General features: G+C 41.2%; 1 protein-coding gene across 37 annotated transcripts in view; it reads left to right on the forward strand.

Annotated features, from left to right (window-relative positions):
• The window catches only part of NRXN1 (neurexin 1), a 1247341-nt gene that overhangs the window by 1018569 nt on the left and 208584 nt on the right, over positions 1-20188 (forward strand). The window contains exon 20 of one of the 37 annotated variants that reach the window (XM_075127178.1): positions 18955-19083. The exons of the other annotated variants lie outside the window; for them this stretch is intronic. Within the exon in view, the coding sequence (XP_074983279.1) occupies positions 18955-19044 (90 nt within the window). The 3' untranslated portion in view covers positions 19045-19083. Of the gene's footprint in view, positions 1-18954; positions 19084-20188 lie in introns of those variants that run through there. 37 annotated transcript variants of the gene reach the window in all.

Raw genomic sequence — 20188 nt, forward strand, 5'->3', positions numbered from 1 at the left:
CTAATCATTTCAATTCCTGGCAGACAGCCTAATTGCCAGCATTAAAAGGAAACTCCTGAGAATCATGGTTATAAAACTTGCCCAGTGACATTCAGTAAGATGCATAGTTTGTAAGACCTTACAGTATATTGGGATAGTAAACAATATTGCTGCTTGAATGTTCACATGATTTTGAGCAATGGTTTTATTAAATATAGTTTACAGCAGTATATAATTTAAGAAATGAAAGAAATGTGTTTAACAGTTTCCCATCATGTCTTGTTTAGCGGCGCTAAGGGAGTAGCCAATATATCTGAACTAGAATCTGTTTAATTGATATATACTCTGCTCCATTCAGGTATATAATTCCCATTAATGTTGATGAGCTACCCACAGAAACCAGGGAGAGGAGTGTATATCCCCCAAAAAAGGATTTATGTTTGTTCCCTTCAATTGCCTTGTTTGTGAATATTAGCTTATATTCCATGTGTTCTATCAGGGGGTTGGAATTGGCTTCCTGTAGGAAGCAAAAGAACGGTGGTATTTGTGGGATTCATTTATTATTTACCTCTTTCCTTAACTCATTTCAGTATAACTTTTCTATCCCACCATTTGAATTGCACCTCCAGTCACAAGCAATGCATTGGACTGATAGCAGCACAGCTAAATATGAAGGAAGGTAAATTACAGACAGAAAGACAGAAAATTGACATTTATTTAAAGTCAGTGATATATCAGCAGCAAACAGATCATGAGCGTGCGACATGCCCACCCTCGCGATTTTTACATTACAGTTGTATGCTGAAAAGGGCATATGTGTAAACACTTGTAAAGTGGAAAGCTTTTAATAATCAGTCTCATTGCCCAAGTAGATGGAATGAGTGCTGCTTCTTAGCGCTGTAATGCCCCATCTCCTTGCTCCCCCTTCCTTTCTACTATTGTGTCTTTTGCTTCATTCTTCTGATCTTTTGAATAAAAGACCATATTCCCTAATACTGTAAATGTGTGTCTTCAGATTTCACCAGATAAAAAGTAGGTTTGGGCATACACTACAGGAACCTTATGTTTGTAGTGCAGGGCACAGTGTATAACACCTATGATGACAGCTCCAACTACCTTTTCAAGAAGGCAAGTGAGACAATACAAGGACAACAGACACTAGTGGGTGGTTTTATTTATTGCTGATTTCTAGTAAGTCTGCAATTTAGTGTTAGCTTCCTTTTTTTTCTAGAAGCTAAATGAGGATCTCATTAACTTTAAAGCTCAGCTGGGCCAGGAAATATTATTAAAGTCAGAATCTTAGTTAATATCTTTGCATATGAAAAAAATATTGATTCCGCCTTTGCCTGCTTGCCTTTCAGCAGTCCCAATTTAATCAAGGCATCTCCCATTTCTGAGGGGAGGCAACCCAGTTGTCAAGCAAAGCCCTGCTTCCTATGAGATTTTTCCACTTGGAATCGTTAGCTATTGGTATGTGGGCAACTGTTTGCTATCATATGTTTATAGGTCAAATAGAAACAAAGCTATGTCAGACAGAATTTCAGCTCCTGAAATATTCCTATGGTGCCAAAATCTGCATTCAGTGTAGCAGGAGGTAAAAAGCACATTTCTAATGTTCAGGTGCAGGACCTAGTCTGCATATTTAAATTTCAGAGCTGTCACAGATTTAGGCCCTCTCCCTAATTTTAATGACTTTGGGACAAATAAGGGCTTGAAAAGTTAACTAGCCAGATGATTTTAATTGCTGCAAAGTCCATCTTTTTCTCCTCTTTGTCAAGGCTGGTGGAGAGAGTGTGAGTTGAGGTGAGTATTATTTATGAGCAGAATTTTATATATTAGACAGAGCACTGGATAGATATCTGTATTTTAAAAATTAGAAGAAATAAATAATACTTATTGGGAGATCAATGTGCTTGGTGAATGGGAGAGGGGAAGCACCAGTAAGTTCCATGGCCCAGCGACACTACCCAGCTGCTGGCAACAGCTGCTTTGATTGTTGTGCCTGGACCATTCTTGGGGGTGGGAGGTGTCCCATTTTTTGCATCAGTCTCTGGTTGGTGGGTGCCTCATAAATATGTCCCCATTTGGCTGCTGGTGGTGGTGGGGGGGGCAATATTTCCTTCACCTCCCAATTCCAGAATCTTACAGCTTCTGTGAACATCTGTGTGTTCTACCTCTTTTTCAGCTTCCCAGGCTCCTGGCAGGTATAAAGAGATGGGCATTTCTAGTTAATTTCACTCTGCAGCTTCTTGACAAAGTTATGAAGGGCAGCAAAGGCACTGGATCTGCTTGTCTGCAGACTCAGGAAGATATTTCATTCATATGAGAGGGCTAGACACATTTTTTGAATTTTTTTTTAGATGAAAACTTAATGACTGTAGGTAGCAACCAACGGTATGGTTTCTGTCACTTGCCAGAGCAAGTTTCCCACTCAGTGTCAAATTAATTCCTTTTCCTCAAGTGTCATATGACACACTCCCATTTTCTCTTATATCTTCTCATTATACCAGTACTGGCAACCTCACCCATTTAAAAATCCCCCAGAAAACCATGAGATGTGATAAAAATGCTATGGCTGTCGCCAGTCACTGCAGTGAAATGGAACATTTTTTTAATTTGGGAAAAAATACATTATATTTCAGTAAATAACTGTCATTCTCTAGAATCAGCTACTGGTAAGAAACATTCTTGACAGTCAGCTCCAGATAATTAATACAGTCAAGTATTATTCATTGCTGCAGTCCTCATTAATATAACTCCACAGGGAGAGATTTCTACTTGGAAAAATTAGCCTTTGCTCCAGTTTTGTTTGATGATTTTAGGAGAGCTCTGAAAAGGCATCCTGAAGCCACTGGCAAGATTGTACAATTCTCCATTATCACCTTAGATAACAGAAGAGAAGGTACTTTTGATTCATTGTTACATATACATATGTGCGGGAAAGAAGCTTCCCTAACAAGTCAGAATAGATTAATGTAAACAAATGGATTTAAAAAAATCAGAAAGGAATCTTTAATTGGAAATGCATATTCATTTTTATATCCATAGACTTGATAGAGTTGTTTATGAATATAGTGGCGGCACTGCTTCTTCCCCATAGATTTTGAATATGGGAGGTTCCCTTGAGTGCATCTCTCTAATCAGATAAACAAAGCAAGTGTTTTCTCCTTTCACTAGTGTGTAATGCTCTACCATACAGAGAAAACAGGCCTTTGCTTTATTAATACTGACCTCTACAATATCTTATCTAAACTCTGGAGTATGTCTTGCTCATATAATATCATAATCCTTATACCAAGAGTCTTGGATCTTAACAAATACTTAATGTCAACTGTCAAGGTTCCTCCCCCACTCTGAACTCTAGGGTACAGATGTGGGGACCTGCATGAAAAACCTCCTAAGCTTATCTTTACCAGCTTAGGTCAAAACTTCCCCAAGGTACAAAATATTACACCCGTTATCCTTGGAATGGCCGCTACCACCAAACTAATACTGGTTACTGGGGAAGAGCTGTTTGGACGCGTCTTTCCCCCCAAAATACTTCCCAAAACCTTGCACCCCACTTCCTGGACAAGGTTTGGTAAAAAGCTTCACCAATTTGCCTAGGTGACTACAGACCCAGACCCTTGGATCTCAAGAACAATGAACAATCCTCCCAACACTTGCACCCCCCCTTTCCTGGGAAATGTTGGATAAAAAGCCTCACCAATTTGCATAGGTGACCACAGACCCAAACCCTTGGATCTGAGAACAATGAAAAAGCATTCAGTTTTTTACAAGAAGACTTTTAATAAAAGATAGAAGTAAATAGAAATAAAGAAATCCCCCCTGTAAAATCAGGATGGTAGATGTCTTACAGGGTAATTAGATTCAAAAACATAGAGAACCCCTCTAGGCAAACCCTTAAGTTACAAAAAAGATACACAGACAGAAATAGTTATTCTATTCAGCACAATTCTTTTCTCAGCCATTTAAAGAAATCATAATCTAACACATGCCTAGCTAGATTACTTACTAAAAGTTCTAAGACTCCATTCCTGGTCTATCCCTGGCAGAAACCAGCACACAGACAGACACAGACCCTTTGTTCCTCTCCCTCCTCCCAGCTTTTGAAAGTATCTTGTCTCCTCATTGGTCATTTTGGTCAGGTGCCAGCGAGGTTACCTTTAGCTTCTTAACCCTTTACAGGTGAGAGGAGCTTTCCCCTGGCCAGGAGGGATTTCAAAGGGGTTTACCCTTCCCTTTATATTTATGACATCAACAATGTGCTTTACTATCATGCATGTATAAAGCAGATTAGCATGGATTATCCTATCCCTCTCTTGCATTTCCACATACCTGTCAGTGTTTATGTCTGCATATTTATTGTGGACCTGATTTTCCTAATGGTTACAGCTCTGTAAATCAATCGTAATTTCTATTGACTTCCTCTTGATGGATGTAAATGAGATCAGAATCAAACCAATTCTCTTGTAATTCTGCATCAGCATACTCATAATCAGCCTTCTGATTCAGCCTACCCAGTTTTCCTCTGTTTCACTGGCTACTCATCTCTTCATAATTACCTCCTGTATTCCTATGACTCTGTGTCATACTTACATTTTCCTTGGAAACACCAGGAATCATTCATGGGCAATGGCCTATACTCCATTACCATATACTTGCCAGTGACCCGAAATCTGCTAGAAACAGCAACAAGAAGCTGTAGTTCATTTTGCTGTCACCTAATTACATGCATCTGCTGATGACAACAGCAAAGTGTGATGTCTCCGAGATGATGGCAATGGATAGGACGCTCAGAAATGCTGCTTCCATTTTCCCTCCTAATGAGATACACTTCCCCTCTTTTTTCCTTTGCATCGGTGAGATGCACAGACACCACTGAAGAAGATGATGGAAGTGGTTGGCAGATTTGATAGTGACACTGATTTCCTTATTCTCCTTAGAAAAGAATGTTTTAATCATATGTTTACCATGTGAAATTTTTTCCATTAATTCAAAACAAGCCTTTAAGGGGGGAAGAGAGGGGTTCTAACGAAAAAGATTGATTAGACTATTTAGCCTCGATAGAAAACAAATTATCTTGTTTTGGAATTCTCCCTCTACTGAACACTAATGATTACTGTATGTGCACTGGGGCAATCAGGGCCACAATGGGTACTGGGGGACAGAGGTGGCTTGGATGTAAGCTGATAAACAAAATTGCAGTCACTGTGTAATTGCAAGTAGAGCTGGTTGGAAATTTTCTGACAGATCATTTTTTGGTAGGAGAATACAGATTTGTCATGCGAGACAGTGCAGAAAGGTGCTGCCTCCATTGAAACTTTGAAAGAAAAAATAGAAAAAAGCCATTTGGATAAGGTCAAAAAGTTCCACTTCAAACTTTTCAGAATAAAGCATTTCAATTGTCCACATGAAAACCACTTTTCAATTGTATATATTAAAATTTAAAAGGGCAAAATTGGAATGAAACATTTCAGTGTTTATGAGAATGAAATGTTTAAGTTTGGTTTGCAGGAAATTTCAGGGATTTTTTTTTTTTGGTTTTTGTTCTGTTCTGAAATGGAAGGATGCTCTTTTGGCTAAGACTCTGGGATGGGAGTCAAGGGAGCTGGAGTAAAATTCTGACCCCTTTGCAGTTAATGGGAGTTTTGTCATTGACTTCAGTGGGCCAAGGATTTTGTCACTGATTTCTGTTCCTTATTCTGCCTCAGATTTTCTGTCTGACTGTGGGCATTTGGGCTTCATTGGTAAAATCAGGAGAGTTCAACTGACTAAAGTTCATAAAGCACTTTGAGCTCTTTAGTGGGAAAGGTTCTATAAGTGAAAAGTATTCTGAATAAGCTAGTAAGCAGTTGACCCATTTGGATAAGTATTGGTGGAGATAAGTTTCTGTGGTGTATAAACTATTATGTTAATCAGAACCTAAAATTTGTAGTGTTATTTTTACTTCCTTTTATTTTATAATTAATGAATTAACTGTAGATGTTTAAAGACAAAGCCCATGGAAATGCTTATATTGTGATTACCATGAGTATTTGGCAAAAGTAAATGAGACTTGTGTGCCTAAGTCACTTGGGCACTTTTGAAAGTGTCCCCACCTTCCCTACATTTGAGTCTGTATCTCTCCGACTCTCCATAGGGAATGCAGCAGAGCCACACTAATAATGGGGTGCGGGAACTATCGAAATTACTGATTTTTGTAAATTAGCAAGTATGGGCCTCATTGGCCTGATCTAACTCCCACTAAAGTCAATGGAAAGACTCCCATTAAGTAAGAAGTTGGATCAGAGTATTAAATAAACAGAGTAGAAAAGCAAAGGAGACATTACAGAATTAATTTAGTTCATTTCATATGGATAATTATATTGTATTTTAAATATGTTAGTTTGATATTTCACAAGGTCTCTCTTACCACACACACACAGTAGTCCAAATCTGATAACCTTCAGAGTATATGGCAAATACATCACAAATAAACTACTGCTGAAGTTAGGGTATCTTTAAGTTATGTCAAAGATTCCTAGAACGCCTTTTGATTTTACACATTTTTCCAAATCTAAATACATAAATAAGTGTGCCAGTAAATGTAGTAGAGTTTATAAAATTAATGATGTCTTAGTATTATGGCACCTCACAATTAAATCCTTGCAGAGAGGAGGGGAATGGCAGAGGAAGTGCTCCAGTTAGCAAAGTGAGGATGAGCAAGCATTTGCCATATAGAGTGGCTTGATGATTTCCCACTTCCATCCCACAATCCCCTCACAAAGCAAGCTTTTAAAACTGGAAAAAGTCAGGGGACCACACCTTGCTCTTTGTTAATCACAGATGCACACACATCCTAATGAAAATAATGCAAATGTTTATTTTTGTAACAGCCCAAGTGAATATTAAGAATAAATTGGGTTATGGAAGATGATTAAGTGTTCTTATTGCATACTAGAACATTTAAAAATCTTGGGGTTTTTCTGTTAGATACATAGTCCGCTAACAAGACAAAGTGTTTTTAAATTTGGATCACTGAAGGTTTCACAGTGCTTCCCTCTTGTAACCTTTCATCCCTCCTGGTAGGACCAATTTTGCCATTTTTTAAATATTATGGACAGCAAAAGCTTGCATTCCAACTTTCGTTGTCTTTGTGCTTGCTCCCTAATGCCTTACACATGCTTGGAAGATTAGAAAGGAAGCCCTTATCTAAAAGAAGAAGCTTTCAATTTCATTTATTCCTTCGCTCAGCAGGGGGATTTATGCCTGCATTTAATTTTGGCCAGTATGTATGGCTGCAGAATAAAAAGAGTTCTGTGGTATGAATTTTATCTTCAGACACTTACAGATACATACTATTGACTTGTGTGACAGGTCATGACTCACCACTGCTGGCCCCTCCTGCTGGATGCTCCTGGAATTATCTCTTGTCACCTGCAGAGCACCCTCTGTATAAGGTGTCTCGCCCATTGTCTGTTCTGCTGGTTTGGGAACCACCTTGATCCCAGCTCAGCAGTGCCCATTTCAGGACACTGCCCTCCAGCAGTGCCCACTACTCCAGTCTCACCCCCTTCCAGGGGTAGGGGGGAATAGCAACAGTCCTTCAGCTTGCACCTGCCTCAGTGGCTAACCACAACCCCAAAGTCTAGCCCTCACCTCCGGGCAAGTTGCAGCCTGTCTTGGCCAAACTCCTCTGTGGCCAGGTGCAGTGCAAGGGTGGGGAGAAGGGGAGGACACAGACCCACCCACTACTCTGAGTCCCAACCCAGGGACCCTCTAGCAGCAGCCTCTCTCTGCTCTCTTTTTCTTCCCTCTTGTCCGCCTATCTTCCCTGGGCCACTTCCCCTTTAACCCCATGCACCTTCTCAACCCTTTTTAGTAGGGGCCACAGCCTGGCAGGTAACTGAGCCAGAGCTGAGCTGAGCTGAGCTGAGCTGAGCTGAGCTCTGCTCTGCTCTGCTCTGCTCTGCTCTGCTCTGCCTGCCTGCCAAGGTACTACCTCCTTACCTCTGGAGGCAGTCCTCCTCCCTTGCTAGTCAAGGAGAGACTGACCTCTCCTTTGCTAGGCAGCCTTTATATAGGGCCCGGCCCAGCCCTGATTGGTTGCCTCTTCCTTTGCCCTGATTGGCTCTCCACAGGCCTTTGCTGATTGGCTGTTAGTCTGCGCAGCCACTCTGGCCTGTTCCAGCCCTTTTTCTCATGGAGTGGGGCAGCTGCCCCACTACAACTTATAAATGAGAGAGGGGTGGGGGGGAAGTTAGCAGTGGAGGCATTTATTGCCCCACATTTACTAGTTGCAATAAGACAGTTGACACTGTGTTGAGATCTAATCAGGAAATGTGACTGCAGCTCAGTTTCTTCTAAGGCTATATCTACACTCGCGACTGAACAACAAAACTTTTCTCTTTCAGTGGTGTTAACCCCCCCCCCCCCCCAAAAAAAAAGATAAAAGTTTTGCCGATGACGAGCACCGGTATGAACAGCACTTTCTCAGCAGGAGCGCTCTCCTGCCAACAAAGCTAAGCCCACTCATTGGGGAAGGAAGTTTTTTGTCGGCAGAAGAGCCAACAAACAGCAGCTACAATGCACGCCTTTTAGCGGCACGGCTGTAGCGACACATGGGAGATCCACAGTGGCAGGAAAATGGGAGATCCACAGTGGCAGGAAAATGAGACAATTCTAAAATGTTCTTCTCAAGAATCATGACAGGTTTCAGAGTGTTAGTCCTCATTTTTTTTCAAGAATCGTGAAGAGCTTCAAGAGTCAGGAAGCCTTAGAGCTTGCATGTTCCAGCAGCTGTGGGGTGATTCTTCAGGATGAGAAACAGTTAGGCAGCCTTTGTGTTACAGTGACTTAGTGTGTGTGTATGTTTGGACTCAACATGGGTCAGGTTGTGCTTGTTTTACCTGCATGTATATTTCCTCTGAAGTACCTGGGGCCATACATCTCAGTAAGATGAGGAGAACAGGGCAATTACAGTACAGAAAGAACATTTCTTTACATTGTGCTGCAGCCGTTGCAGAACTTTGAAGCCTAGTTTTTTATTCTGCTCCCCAATTGTGAACCCATCCCCGATGGTTCATTCTGTCACAGAAGGAGGAGGAGAAAACCCATGTCTGGGTTTCCTTTGCAGAATATTGTTTGATAACCATTTTAGAAGGGCTACATGCTGCCCCAAGCCCCATTTACATTGTTGGACCTTTGCTGACCCCTCTCCTGCCCACAGCATGCTCATATCAGAGAATGAGAGCACACCTACTGGCACTGGAGTGAGGTAGACACAGTGCTTCCAACACAATTAACAGGTCTGTGCAGAATGGATGGGAGATCCCCTGAAACCATTCATTTTTTATTGTTTGGGAGAGGGGAACAGAAAATGGGCTATGGTTGGGAGGGAGAGAACACAGAACCCCTTTTCAGAACCCTCCCTCCTATCAGAACTAAATATGATCAGCATTTCACAACTGATCATAATTCTACTCTGGGAAGGTCAGGGAAAGCTATGACCTTGAAGCAGCTTGCTCTGCGGCTGCACCATGCTCTCATGACTGCACGTGCATTTGTGGCATATTCCCAAGTCAGGCACCGTTTAATTTGCTTCAGTTGTATACCAGTATCAGAGTTGTTAGCAGGTGGGATCTGAACCATTACAACAATTCCTTGCAATGATTTGGGGAGGGGACAGAAGGGGAGGAAAGAACAGCTTTGACCCTACATAGCCTTCCAGTGAAGCAGAATTCAGAGAATAAGGTACTGTAGCTTCAGAGTGTTTCTGAGTATGTCTTTATATAGGTGGGAACAAAACCCTCTATATTAGTCTGTCAGTATAGTACATGCTGCTTAATGAGATTTACAGCAGACTCAGAACTGCTGGCTCCATTTTTTCCAGGTGGGGTGTCTGGTGTGGTGGATTTTTTCCTAGGTGTCTCTTAAAGATGCTATAACCTATCGAACTGAGTTCATCACAACAAGAGCAGCCAATCCTACTAACAAAGCCAGAACTGAGATCTCATGCTACCCCTCCTTTCCACTGTTCACTTTTGAAACTGAAAGTTGCATGAGACAAGTGAAAATGCACGTCCCCTGTTGCAATTCCAGATGACCAGGGTAGAGCCCTGCATGGGAGTATTTTTTAAATCCCACTCCCATCCCGCCCTGCAATACCCACTCCCACCCACTCCTGCATTGTTTCTTCAATTGTTATCCCAATTCCACCTGAAAAAACCTTAAGAACCTGCAAATCCCTCGACAGAGACAGATTCCCCCACGCTGCTAAAAAAAAAAAAAAAAAAAGAAAGTCAGTTAATATAGTATATATGTAAATGGAATTCAGGCACAATTTTTACCACTAAAAGAATAAAACAAATATTGCTCAAATCATGTTAAAAATACATTAACTCCTGTTGTAATAAACATCAAATCTCTTTCTATTCCTCACTTAAATTTAAGTATTAAAACCTTTATTTTAAAAAACTTGCTTTATATTGCTGAGATTCTATTTATAACAAACTGTCAAGAGAGTTAGTGTTTTCCTGCAAATTAACATAGTCTGTTTTTTTGCCCACCCAATCCCACCCACAACAAAGTACAGTTTACCTGCTCCCACTATTATAGCAGTGGGTCCTGTGAGACCTGCAGGATCCCAACCTCTCTGCTGGGCTCTAGACCAGGAATCACATCTCCAAACCAATGAGCATGGAGAGGTGGGGGAATCAAAAACTACCCTCCCAATCAATTTTGTATGAACTCAAGAAAGGAGAAACTAAATTATTTTTTTTTAAAGAAAGGTCACATTTTCTGTTATTGCTCCACTTGCCCAGCAATAAAATAAAGATCAGATATATTTCTCCTTTCTGTAATTTGTTTCCAACAAAAATCTAAAACCTCAATTTTGATTATTGCTACTGGGAACCACATATGTTACATTTTATCTGATGTAAAATTGGTTGAAGCAGTTTGAAATTGACCACATTAAACTTCTGAGTGTCTTAACCAGAGAGATTTGGACTTCAGCTTTTCCCAGAATGGCTATGCTAGCAAGTGCAGCTTGCACATTTTTGTCACGTACCAATAGAAACTTACAGCTGAAGAAAGGTTAAAAAAAATCAATAGTTTTTCATGACTGCCTGAAGCTTTATGATTTGGCTCACTGAGTTGGTTAGAACTGCTCATTGAAGCTATTTCAGTGGTAGCAAGAAGGCATAAAATAGACTCTTGCAGCAAACATTATCCACATTGAATTGTTCCTTTCAAGTCTATATAATATGAAATGATTTTGGAAGGGTATAATCATTTAATACTTGCCCTTCCATTCTGTCTTTATGTTCATATTTGTTACTTTGCAATTATTTACTTTATAAAGCAAAGCAAATAATTGGCAACAACCAGCCTTCTAAAATGACTGCCTATGAGGACAGAAAAACAATTGTTACTCATGGTGCTATTTCTACTACCCAGTTTTGTCATAATTTCATGAAAGATTTCTTTATGTGGAGTATTAATTTAGTAGTTCTATAGATGCTGATATTTAGTAAAGCATTTTGGCACTGTACTGCATGAAATATGTTATCTAATATGAATATGTAATATGTAATTTAATGTGATGTATTATTTATCAATTATTAATTATTATTATTATATATAGTGCTTAAGTATATCTATATCTGTTTTTCTGGAACAGAAAAAGAGCTTAGATTTAGCTGTCAATAATTCAGTATGTACACTAATGTATGTACACTAATTTCCTTCTCAGGCCAACTAAGCACTGTGATAGGATACATTAAAACAGCAGGCAACTTTCCACTTATTGCAGTATCCCTCCTGGCATTTGTGCATGTCAGTTCTGACAAAGTACACAAGATTCTAAAGTTTTCAAAGATTCCAAGAGCACTTGCCATGGTCAAAGTCTATTGAACTGACTCTGGGCTTTTCTGCTCTGCTCCCTGTGGGGTCTTTATCAGGTACCAGGGAGATGGAGTGAGCTCTCACTCTGTTTTGGCAGGCAGTGTCACAAGAAGAGAGCATTGCCATGGCAGGTAGAACTAATGAAAGTTAATTGCTAATTACAGCTCAAATGGAGGAGGAGACTGCTTTCTTTCCGGCAGAAAATGTTTCAAATGCATCCCCTCTCCTTGATTAAGGAGCAGACATTTTTAAATTGTTCAGTCTGGCTGGCTAAAAAACACTTGGAAAGGAGAAGCCTGTGAGTGTGTAGTAATGACCCCTTACATTTATAACAGCTTCCACATTCAGCCTTCGTTTAAGCCTGCATAACTTCATTCAAGTCAAATGAGCTGCAGGCTCCTGCTCCTGGGCTGAATTTGACTCTGAATGTGCAAATGTTGCTGCATTTCTCCCTTGCACTGGAAGGAACATGTCCCAGTCAATAGTAACTTTCTTCCAGGTTTCCGCCATAGGACCTTGTACACCCTCTTCAACAATATCTGTGGTGTATTCAAATCCACCACCAGCTTATGGAATACTGGAAGCAGTGGTAGATCACCTCTCAGGACATACAGTTCTGATCTCACAGATTGCCTGGATCTGGGCTGCTCTGGGGGTCATTATGGCCCCTGTACCATTTAGAGCATCTCTGGGGCTACTTGTACTTACAATAACCTTACCTGCGCTGCTTATGGGCTGCTCTGCAGCATGGAATTGCTGGAGTGAGAAGCACTCCAGTCACACTCCCTTTCTCGTCCCCATCTCCCCATTGTGACAAGTGTTGTGAGGAATGGCAATACAGAGTGGGTCAGGTCCAGGTAGCTCCTGTGCTAGCAATAATCCCACAGGAGCCACTCCATTTCTTATTTCAGAGTAGCAGCCATGTTAGTCTGTATCCACAAAAAAAAAAGGAGTACTTGTGGCACCTTAGAGACTAACCAATTTATTTGAGCATAAGCTTTCGTGAGCTACAGCTCACTTCATCGGATGCATTCAGTGGAAGAACATCTCCTATGGCTCCTATAGGCTGCAGGAATAGTGTCAAGGGAATGCAGCACGGGCTGGTTTCTGTCCCACATTGTAGATTTTGAATATTCATGGTCAGAAATAACATTTCTTTGATTGAAATTCTGCTCTAAGTATTGAAGATTGAAAGGCATTCCTGCTTCTGCCTGCCTCCAACCTTCTCCCTCCACTACCATCCAGCCAGCCAAGATTTCCTTATCCAGGGGGAATGCGAGAGTCATTTTACAGCAGCACAAAGCTGTTCAGCCCAGGGGCTGAAGGTCTGGCTAAGAATATTTGCTGTGATTTTTGTGTCCAGTGTTAGATTTTTGTGTCCAGCATTCATACAGAGGAGGGAGATGGAATTGCAAAGTTCCGGGCCCAACTCCATAACTGACTCTGTGAGGCCTTAGGCATGGCCTATACCCTCTCTGTGCCCATTTCCCTGGCTGCAAATGGGGCTGTGGACAATTAATTACCTGTCTCCAAGGGTTCTTCTGAGAATTAATCAGTTCTAGTTAGTACAAAACTGTGATGGTACTAAGTGCTAAATATTATTGCTGGTTTTATTTAATGATTATAAATTTGTTTACAAAAATCTGAAGTGGAGCTCAGAGTGAAAAGTGCCTCTGCATGAGTGTCTTTGTGGGGTTCCAAATCTACATCTCAGTGACTTGTAGAACATGGATCCACAATTTAAGGCGAGTTTGGACTGAGCTGTGAATCAATTGCTCTATGGAGAAATATGTTCAATCACAGATATTAAACCAGGAGTAAATTAAATTGGTTAGCATTGAAGTTGACCCTAATTAAGGCCTTTTTTTCTAGAAAAATAATTAGAGACCCACATTATGGTTAACACTCTCTGTTAATTGCAGGCAAAGCATTATCTGATTTTATTGTTACAGTAAGATTTGTAATAGATAATGTTGTGGAGGGGGTCAGTACTGAAACCAACACATTGAAATTTGTAAATTAAAACATAATTAGTTGCTCAAAAATCAAACATCTTCAGAACTCAAGAACTTGTATCTCTGCTAGCTTCACACCGTTATAGTTTGTTATTCCATACCACCCCAAGTATGCTGGGTGTTTTACAAACAAATTAGGAAACAAGGTTCTTGGCCTGCAGAGCTTACTGTTAGTATTATTTAATATTTACATTCTGCCATCACCCAGATGCACTCAGCGTCAACACACTGTTTTGCTAGGTGATGTACAAACATCGTGGTAGGTGTGGTCCCTACCCTAGAGAATGTACAGACTAAAGTGACAAATAAATTAAGGATGGGGACAAGTCTTATGAATCTACTTTGTTTGTTTGTTTGTTTGCTTTCTCCCTCCCTCCCTCATATTCTCAAAACAAATGAGTTTTAGGGAGTAATTTGAAGGAAGAGACTGGGGAACTGGTTTTGGGAGGGGAAAAAGATATACAGTTATATGAGAGACAAAAGGAAAGTCCTTTGCTTGTAAATGTTTAGTGGAGAAGAAACTGTTAGATTTTGATACATTGTGTATTCTGAAGTCTCTGCAGTCCCTGCACGACAGAATGGGTGCATTATCTGCAGGATACTCTGCCTGAACACTCTCCCACAATGTTAAGGGTAGTACAAGGAAATGGGAAGGTGCTTACTGAGGAGAGCCATCAATCCCAACTGTTCTTTGCTGTGGTGAAAAGTCTGAGAGACCTGTTAGCAATTGCACAAATGAAAACAGAAGTGATGGACAGCCAAAACAGCACATCTTTCACTTTGACTAAGAAAGCGTTTGTTGCATGTAACATTCTCCAGTTGTACTAATGCCTAATGAGACTGTTAGAAGGACAAAAAGTGGTTTGAAAAAAACACATAACTAGAGCGTGGAGGTTGCACTACCTAAAGTTATCATATTTACTGGAGGAGGAGAAAAGGAACACACACACCTGGCTTACCTGGTGTTGCACCACTACCAGTGATGAGCTGCCAAAAGCTGAAATACCGATTCCTTCAGTCGCTCCGGGTCTTTGGCGGCACTTCGGCGGCAGGCCCTTCAGTCGCCCCGGGTGAGTAAAAATTAAAAAGGGACTCTCAGGGGAGCCTACCCAGTCGAGAGCTCAGGTGGGCCAGACAGGACGGTTCTGCGGGCCAGAGTTTGCCCATCCCTTTAAAAACCGGTTCTAAACCGGCTTCAAAATTTAACAACCAGTTCACGCGAACTGGTGCAAACCAGCTTCAGCTCACCACTGGCCACAACTGTTTTGTGACTAATGTGCTTGGATAAAATTACTGAAGAGAAGTTAATTCACCCATGTCAAAATCTGACCTCTGTAATGCTGGCAAAGTCAGTGAGACCTCAGGTGATCTGCTACACAGCAAAAAGTCATTTAAATTTCAGCTGCCAGAGGGCTTCTTAAATTGCACACCCAATTTTTGCAGGATATTTAATAAATCTGAAGAGTTGGGTTTTTTGTAATTTGCTCATTTAGCCCATTTCTACTTGCAGTTCTGCTTTTTTGCCTTCTCCCTTATAAACATGCCCATTGCCTGCCCAGCTTTCTACACATCTCCATCCCATGCCCCTGAACCATTAACTAAGTTACATCCATTCTGGATGTCCAAATCTGCGGATGCTTAACTGAATAACTTCACTCATGAGAGTAATTTCATCAAGGTGAAAGGAGCTGTTGACATGAGTAAAGTTATTCATATCTCAAAGTGTTTACGGGCATGGATGCAGATCAGTAGAGCTGCCAAAAGGCTAGTTGGTATTTTTGGGGTGAGTGGCAGGCAGAGAGGTAAGTAGGGGAAGTTTATTTAGTTGTTTTGCTATTTACACTGGATGTTTGTTTGTTTGTTTGTTTTTGACATGAAATCCAGCCTTTTCTTTTAAACACCATCAATAAACAACACTGGGATACAAGTGAAAAGCAGTTAGATCCCTGGATGCAGTTAAAACCTCCAAAAAGAGCTCTAAATCTCATCCAGTGTAGCCAGAATTTTAATGCAAATCATTAGTACAGGGTGTTTGCACCACCAACTAGTCAACTGTTTGCTGTTTAGTCCTTCTTCCACATTCTAATATATGGAGATAGGATCAGGAGTTGGAGCTCTTAAGGGAGTGGTAACCCTAATCATAGAGGACCTGAATCTGATGTTTCTTACACCATTTTTATAGTTCTGTAACTGCACTGACTTTAGTGGGGTTACTTCTGATTTCTGAAAGTGTGAGTTAAGAATCAGGCATGTAATACTGACAAGTATATCAAACGAGATGGGGAGAAATTAAAAAAACCTGCAAAAATTCTAGATGTCTGGTCTGGACTGTAAACAAGATTAGAATAATGCCATGTTCATGGTTTTTTTCTAGTTAGCTAATAATTACCCCCATTTGAAAATTGAGTAATTCCTAACAATTAAAAATCCATTGAATTATATTAGAGAGGAGCAAATTTCAAATAAGAGGATCACTTTATTTAATCTCCTTATGCTCTCCGAAGGTACAGTATATCTTTGCGTTCCTGGCTGTTCATCTGTACATTGCTCTGTGTGTTATGACACAGGCATTTATCTCCTATTATGGATTTTTAAGTGCCACTATGTTGATGATTATTATAATACATTCTGGGACTTATCCAGCAAGATGCGGAGTCCTACTGAAAAGAGTAGGAGTTGGGAGTGTTCAGTACTTCAGAGGAAGGCACTCAGTGCTGTACAGGACTGAACTCTCTGTTTCAGTGGTATTCTGTGTAAAACTCTCCTATTGCAGATTAGAGATGTTTATTCAGTTTGCTCCAGGTTAGCCTTTTCTATCAGACATCTGATAGGTCTTTTATAAATGCAATTAAGTTTATTTGTAAACTTGGTACATATTAAAGAACATACTGTCAAATATGTGTTCATGCTATTCACCATGTTTTGTAAGGCTCTCTTTCCATCATCCAAGCAGCTGCAAGGGTTTATGATTTTCTACACCATCTTTTTCATGTCCTCGTGGCAAAACTTGTCTTCTTTTTCCTTGGCTTTTTTTTTTTTAAGATCACAAGCCAATGTCATTCTAACCTTGGGGCCTGCCAGCAGCAATAGCAGAAGAAGAAGTAAAGGCAGTTGTAGTCATCTGGCATCTGGTTTTGCTTTTTCCTAGCTACCAGTTGGATTTAACAGGCCAGTCAGCTAGCGCTGTTTGAGTTACATGTATTCCAGCATAGTAGTTCATGAGTTACATGTATTCCAGCATAGTAATTTTTACATTCTGTCCTGAATTAAGTGAGCAAAAGTAGCAAGATCTCCTATTGTAAAACCAATAATAGAATACTCCACTCTGTGTATTTCAGCAAACCACACACAGTTAAAATGTCAAATAGTTTTTGATCCTCCAAGGTCATCAGGATGGAAAAGGTAAGGTAGCGTAGACCACTAATGTATCCAAGAACAACTCTACTCCTGATAATAAGGGAAAGAAAACTGGCTGTAGACGAAGAGGTAGTGATGGGGAAGTCAGGGTGAAACTCACATCTCTACAGAGGAGCAGCATGAGGGCTGAGCACCAGTTAGAGATTTACAAGCGGGACTTCAGATGCACCATGCACTTCCCCTGTGCACAGAGGTGACCTAGACGCCCTCCAAGTACAGAGCTAGTGGCTTTGGAAGATTGCTCCATATACGTTACCGAAGTGCAGACCGACTTAGGGCATGCAGTAGCTCTACCACAGTCTATCCGAGAAATAATGTACCTTTGTTCTGTTGTTAACTCTTCTGCGCTTCCACTGTATTTTGTCACATAGAATTATAATAAATCATGTTTTGCACATACAGACCCAGCTTTTTAAAGGTATTAGGTGTTGCTGCGTTAAGCATCACAACGCCTAACTGAGTTAGGAGCCCAAATCTCATTTTCAAAGGGGATTTAGGCACTCAGGAGTCTAAATCCCATTGGCTGATGATGGAATTTAGTCTCCTAAGTGCCTACATCCATTCTGAAAATGAGACTTAGCTTCCTAAATCAGTTATGTTTTGGTGTTGCGTGCAGCAACACCTGAATATTTTAAACATCTGGGACATAGTGCTTTTCAACCAAGGATGTCAGAGCACTCGACAAGTATTCATTCATTAAGCTTTTGCAACATCCTGGGGAGATGCGAAGACCATACTCTCTTCATTTTAAAGATAGGTGACCTGAGGCCAAAATTTTTAGATGTGTTCACTCATTGTGTTCACCCACCCTGAGATACCTTAGGTCTGCTCTCTGGGTCCATTGGAGGAGTGAATGCTCAGCATCATAGGGTGTGGCTGATTAGGCACCCCAAAACTAAGGCCTGGTCTACACTATGAGTTTATGTCGGATTTACCAGCGTTAAACTGAATTAACCCTGCACCCGTCCACACAATGAAGCCATTTTTTTCGACATAAAGGGCTCTTAAAACTGATTTTTATACTCCTCCCCAATGAGGGGATTAGCACTGAAATCGACATCGCTGTTTTTGAATTAGGTTTAGTGTGGATGCAATTCAAAGGTACTGGCCTCCAGGAGCTATCCCACAGTGCTCCATTGTGACTGCTCTGGACAGCACTCTCAACTCTGATGCACTGGCCAGGTGTACAGGAAAAGCCCCGGGAGCTTTTGAATCTCATTTCCTGTTTGGCCAGGTGAGCTCATCAGCACAGGTGACCATGCAGAGCTCATCAGCACAGATGACCATGCAGTCCGAGAATCGAAAAAGAGCTCCAGCATGGACCGAACGGGAGGTACTGGATCTGGTTGCTGTATGGGGAGTGGAATCTGTGCTATCAGAACTACATTCCAAAAGACGAAATGCCAAAACATTTCACAAAATCTCCGAAGCCATGAGGGACAGAGGCTACAGCAGGGACGCAACACAGTGCCGCGTGAAACTTAAGGAGCTCAGACAAGCGTACCATAAAACCAAAGAATCAAACAGACGCTCCGGGACAGAGCCCCAGACATGCCACTTTTACGCTGAGCTGCATGCAATTCTAGGGGGGGCTGCCACCACTACCCCACCCCTGTCCGTGGACTCCGATGATGGGGTACTCTCCACCTTGCAGATGGGGAAGATGATGAGGAGGAGGACGAGCTTGAGGAGAGCACACAGCACACCATTCTCCCCGACAGCCAGGATATTTTTATCATCCTGACTGAAATACCCTCCCAACCCAACGAAGCTGGAGAAGGGACCTCTGGTGAGCGTACCTTTTAAAATATAATACATGTTGTAAAAGCAAGCTTTTTTTAATGATTACGTAGCCCTGAGGACTTGGGATGCGTTCGTGGCCAGTACAGCTACTGGAAAAGCCTGTTAACGTCTCTGGGGATGGAGCGGAAATCCTCCAGGGATATCTCCATGAAGCTCTCCTGGAGGTACTCTAAAAGCCTTTGCAGAAAGTTTCTGGGGAGAGCACCCTTATTCCGTCCTCCATGGTAGGACAGTTTACCATGCCATGCTAGTAGCAAGTAATCTGGTATCATTGCATGACAAAGCCTGGCAGCATATGGTCCCGGTGTTTGCTGGCATTCAAGCAACATCCGTTCTTTATCTCTTTGGGTTATCCTCAGGAGAGTGATATCGTTTATGGTAACCTGGTTGAAATAGGGGAATTTAATTAAGGGGACATTCAGAGGTGGCCGTTCCTACTGGGCTGTTTGCCTTTGGCTGAAAAGAAATCCTCCCTGGAGTTAGCCACGCAGTTGGGGGGGTGGGGGAGCATTGACGCTGAGCTGTTCACGTTTGGCTAGCAGGTGGGGGGAGGGGTAAAGTGATCATCCCAGAGAATTGGAAGGGGGAGGGGGGTTAGTTTGGTTTCTGCTGCTGCACGTTAACAGGAAAATCGCAGCACTAAATGGCCAACTTAATGTGCTTTGCTTGGTATGGGAGAAGAGGGCACTGGTGTTATGAAGGTTGCAGAAACCGAAAGACTATGGCTTACCATGGCCGCCTGCAAGCTGAATTCTGTTGCCCGGCATTGCGTGTGTGCTCTCTAACACCAAAGCCGCCGGCACTCAATATAAGATGCAAAATGCCTTGTACCAAAATCACATGTGTTATGTAATGTGAATAGTGTTGTTCCCCGTGAAAGAGTATAGCCATTGTTCTGTAAAATGTATCTTTTAAAATACTTCACTCCCATTTTCACTCATATCTTTTAAAATCTTCACTCATATCTTTTTTTTAAAAAAAATCTTTTTTAAAAAAATCTTTTTTTTTTAAATCTTCACTTTAAAATCTTTTTTAAATTTTTTTTTTAAATCTTCATTTTAAAAAAATCTTTTAAAATCTTCACT

The sequence above is a fragment of the Caretta caretta genome, chromosome 3 (assembly GCF_965140235.1).
Source record: "Caretta caretta isolate rCarCar2 chromosome 3, rCarCar1.hap1, whole genome shotgun sequence".
Lineage (NCBI taxonomy): Eukaryota > Metazoa > Chordata > Testudines > Cheloniidae > Caretta > Caretta caretta.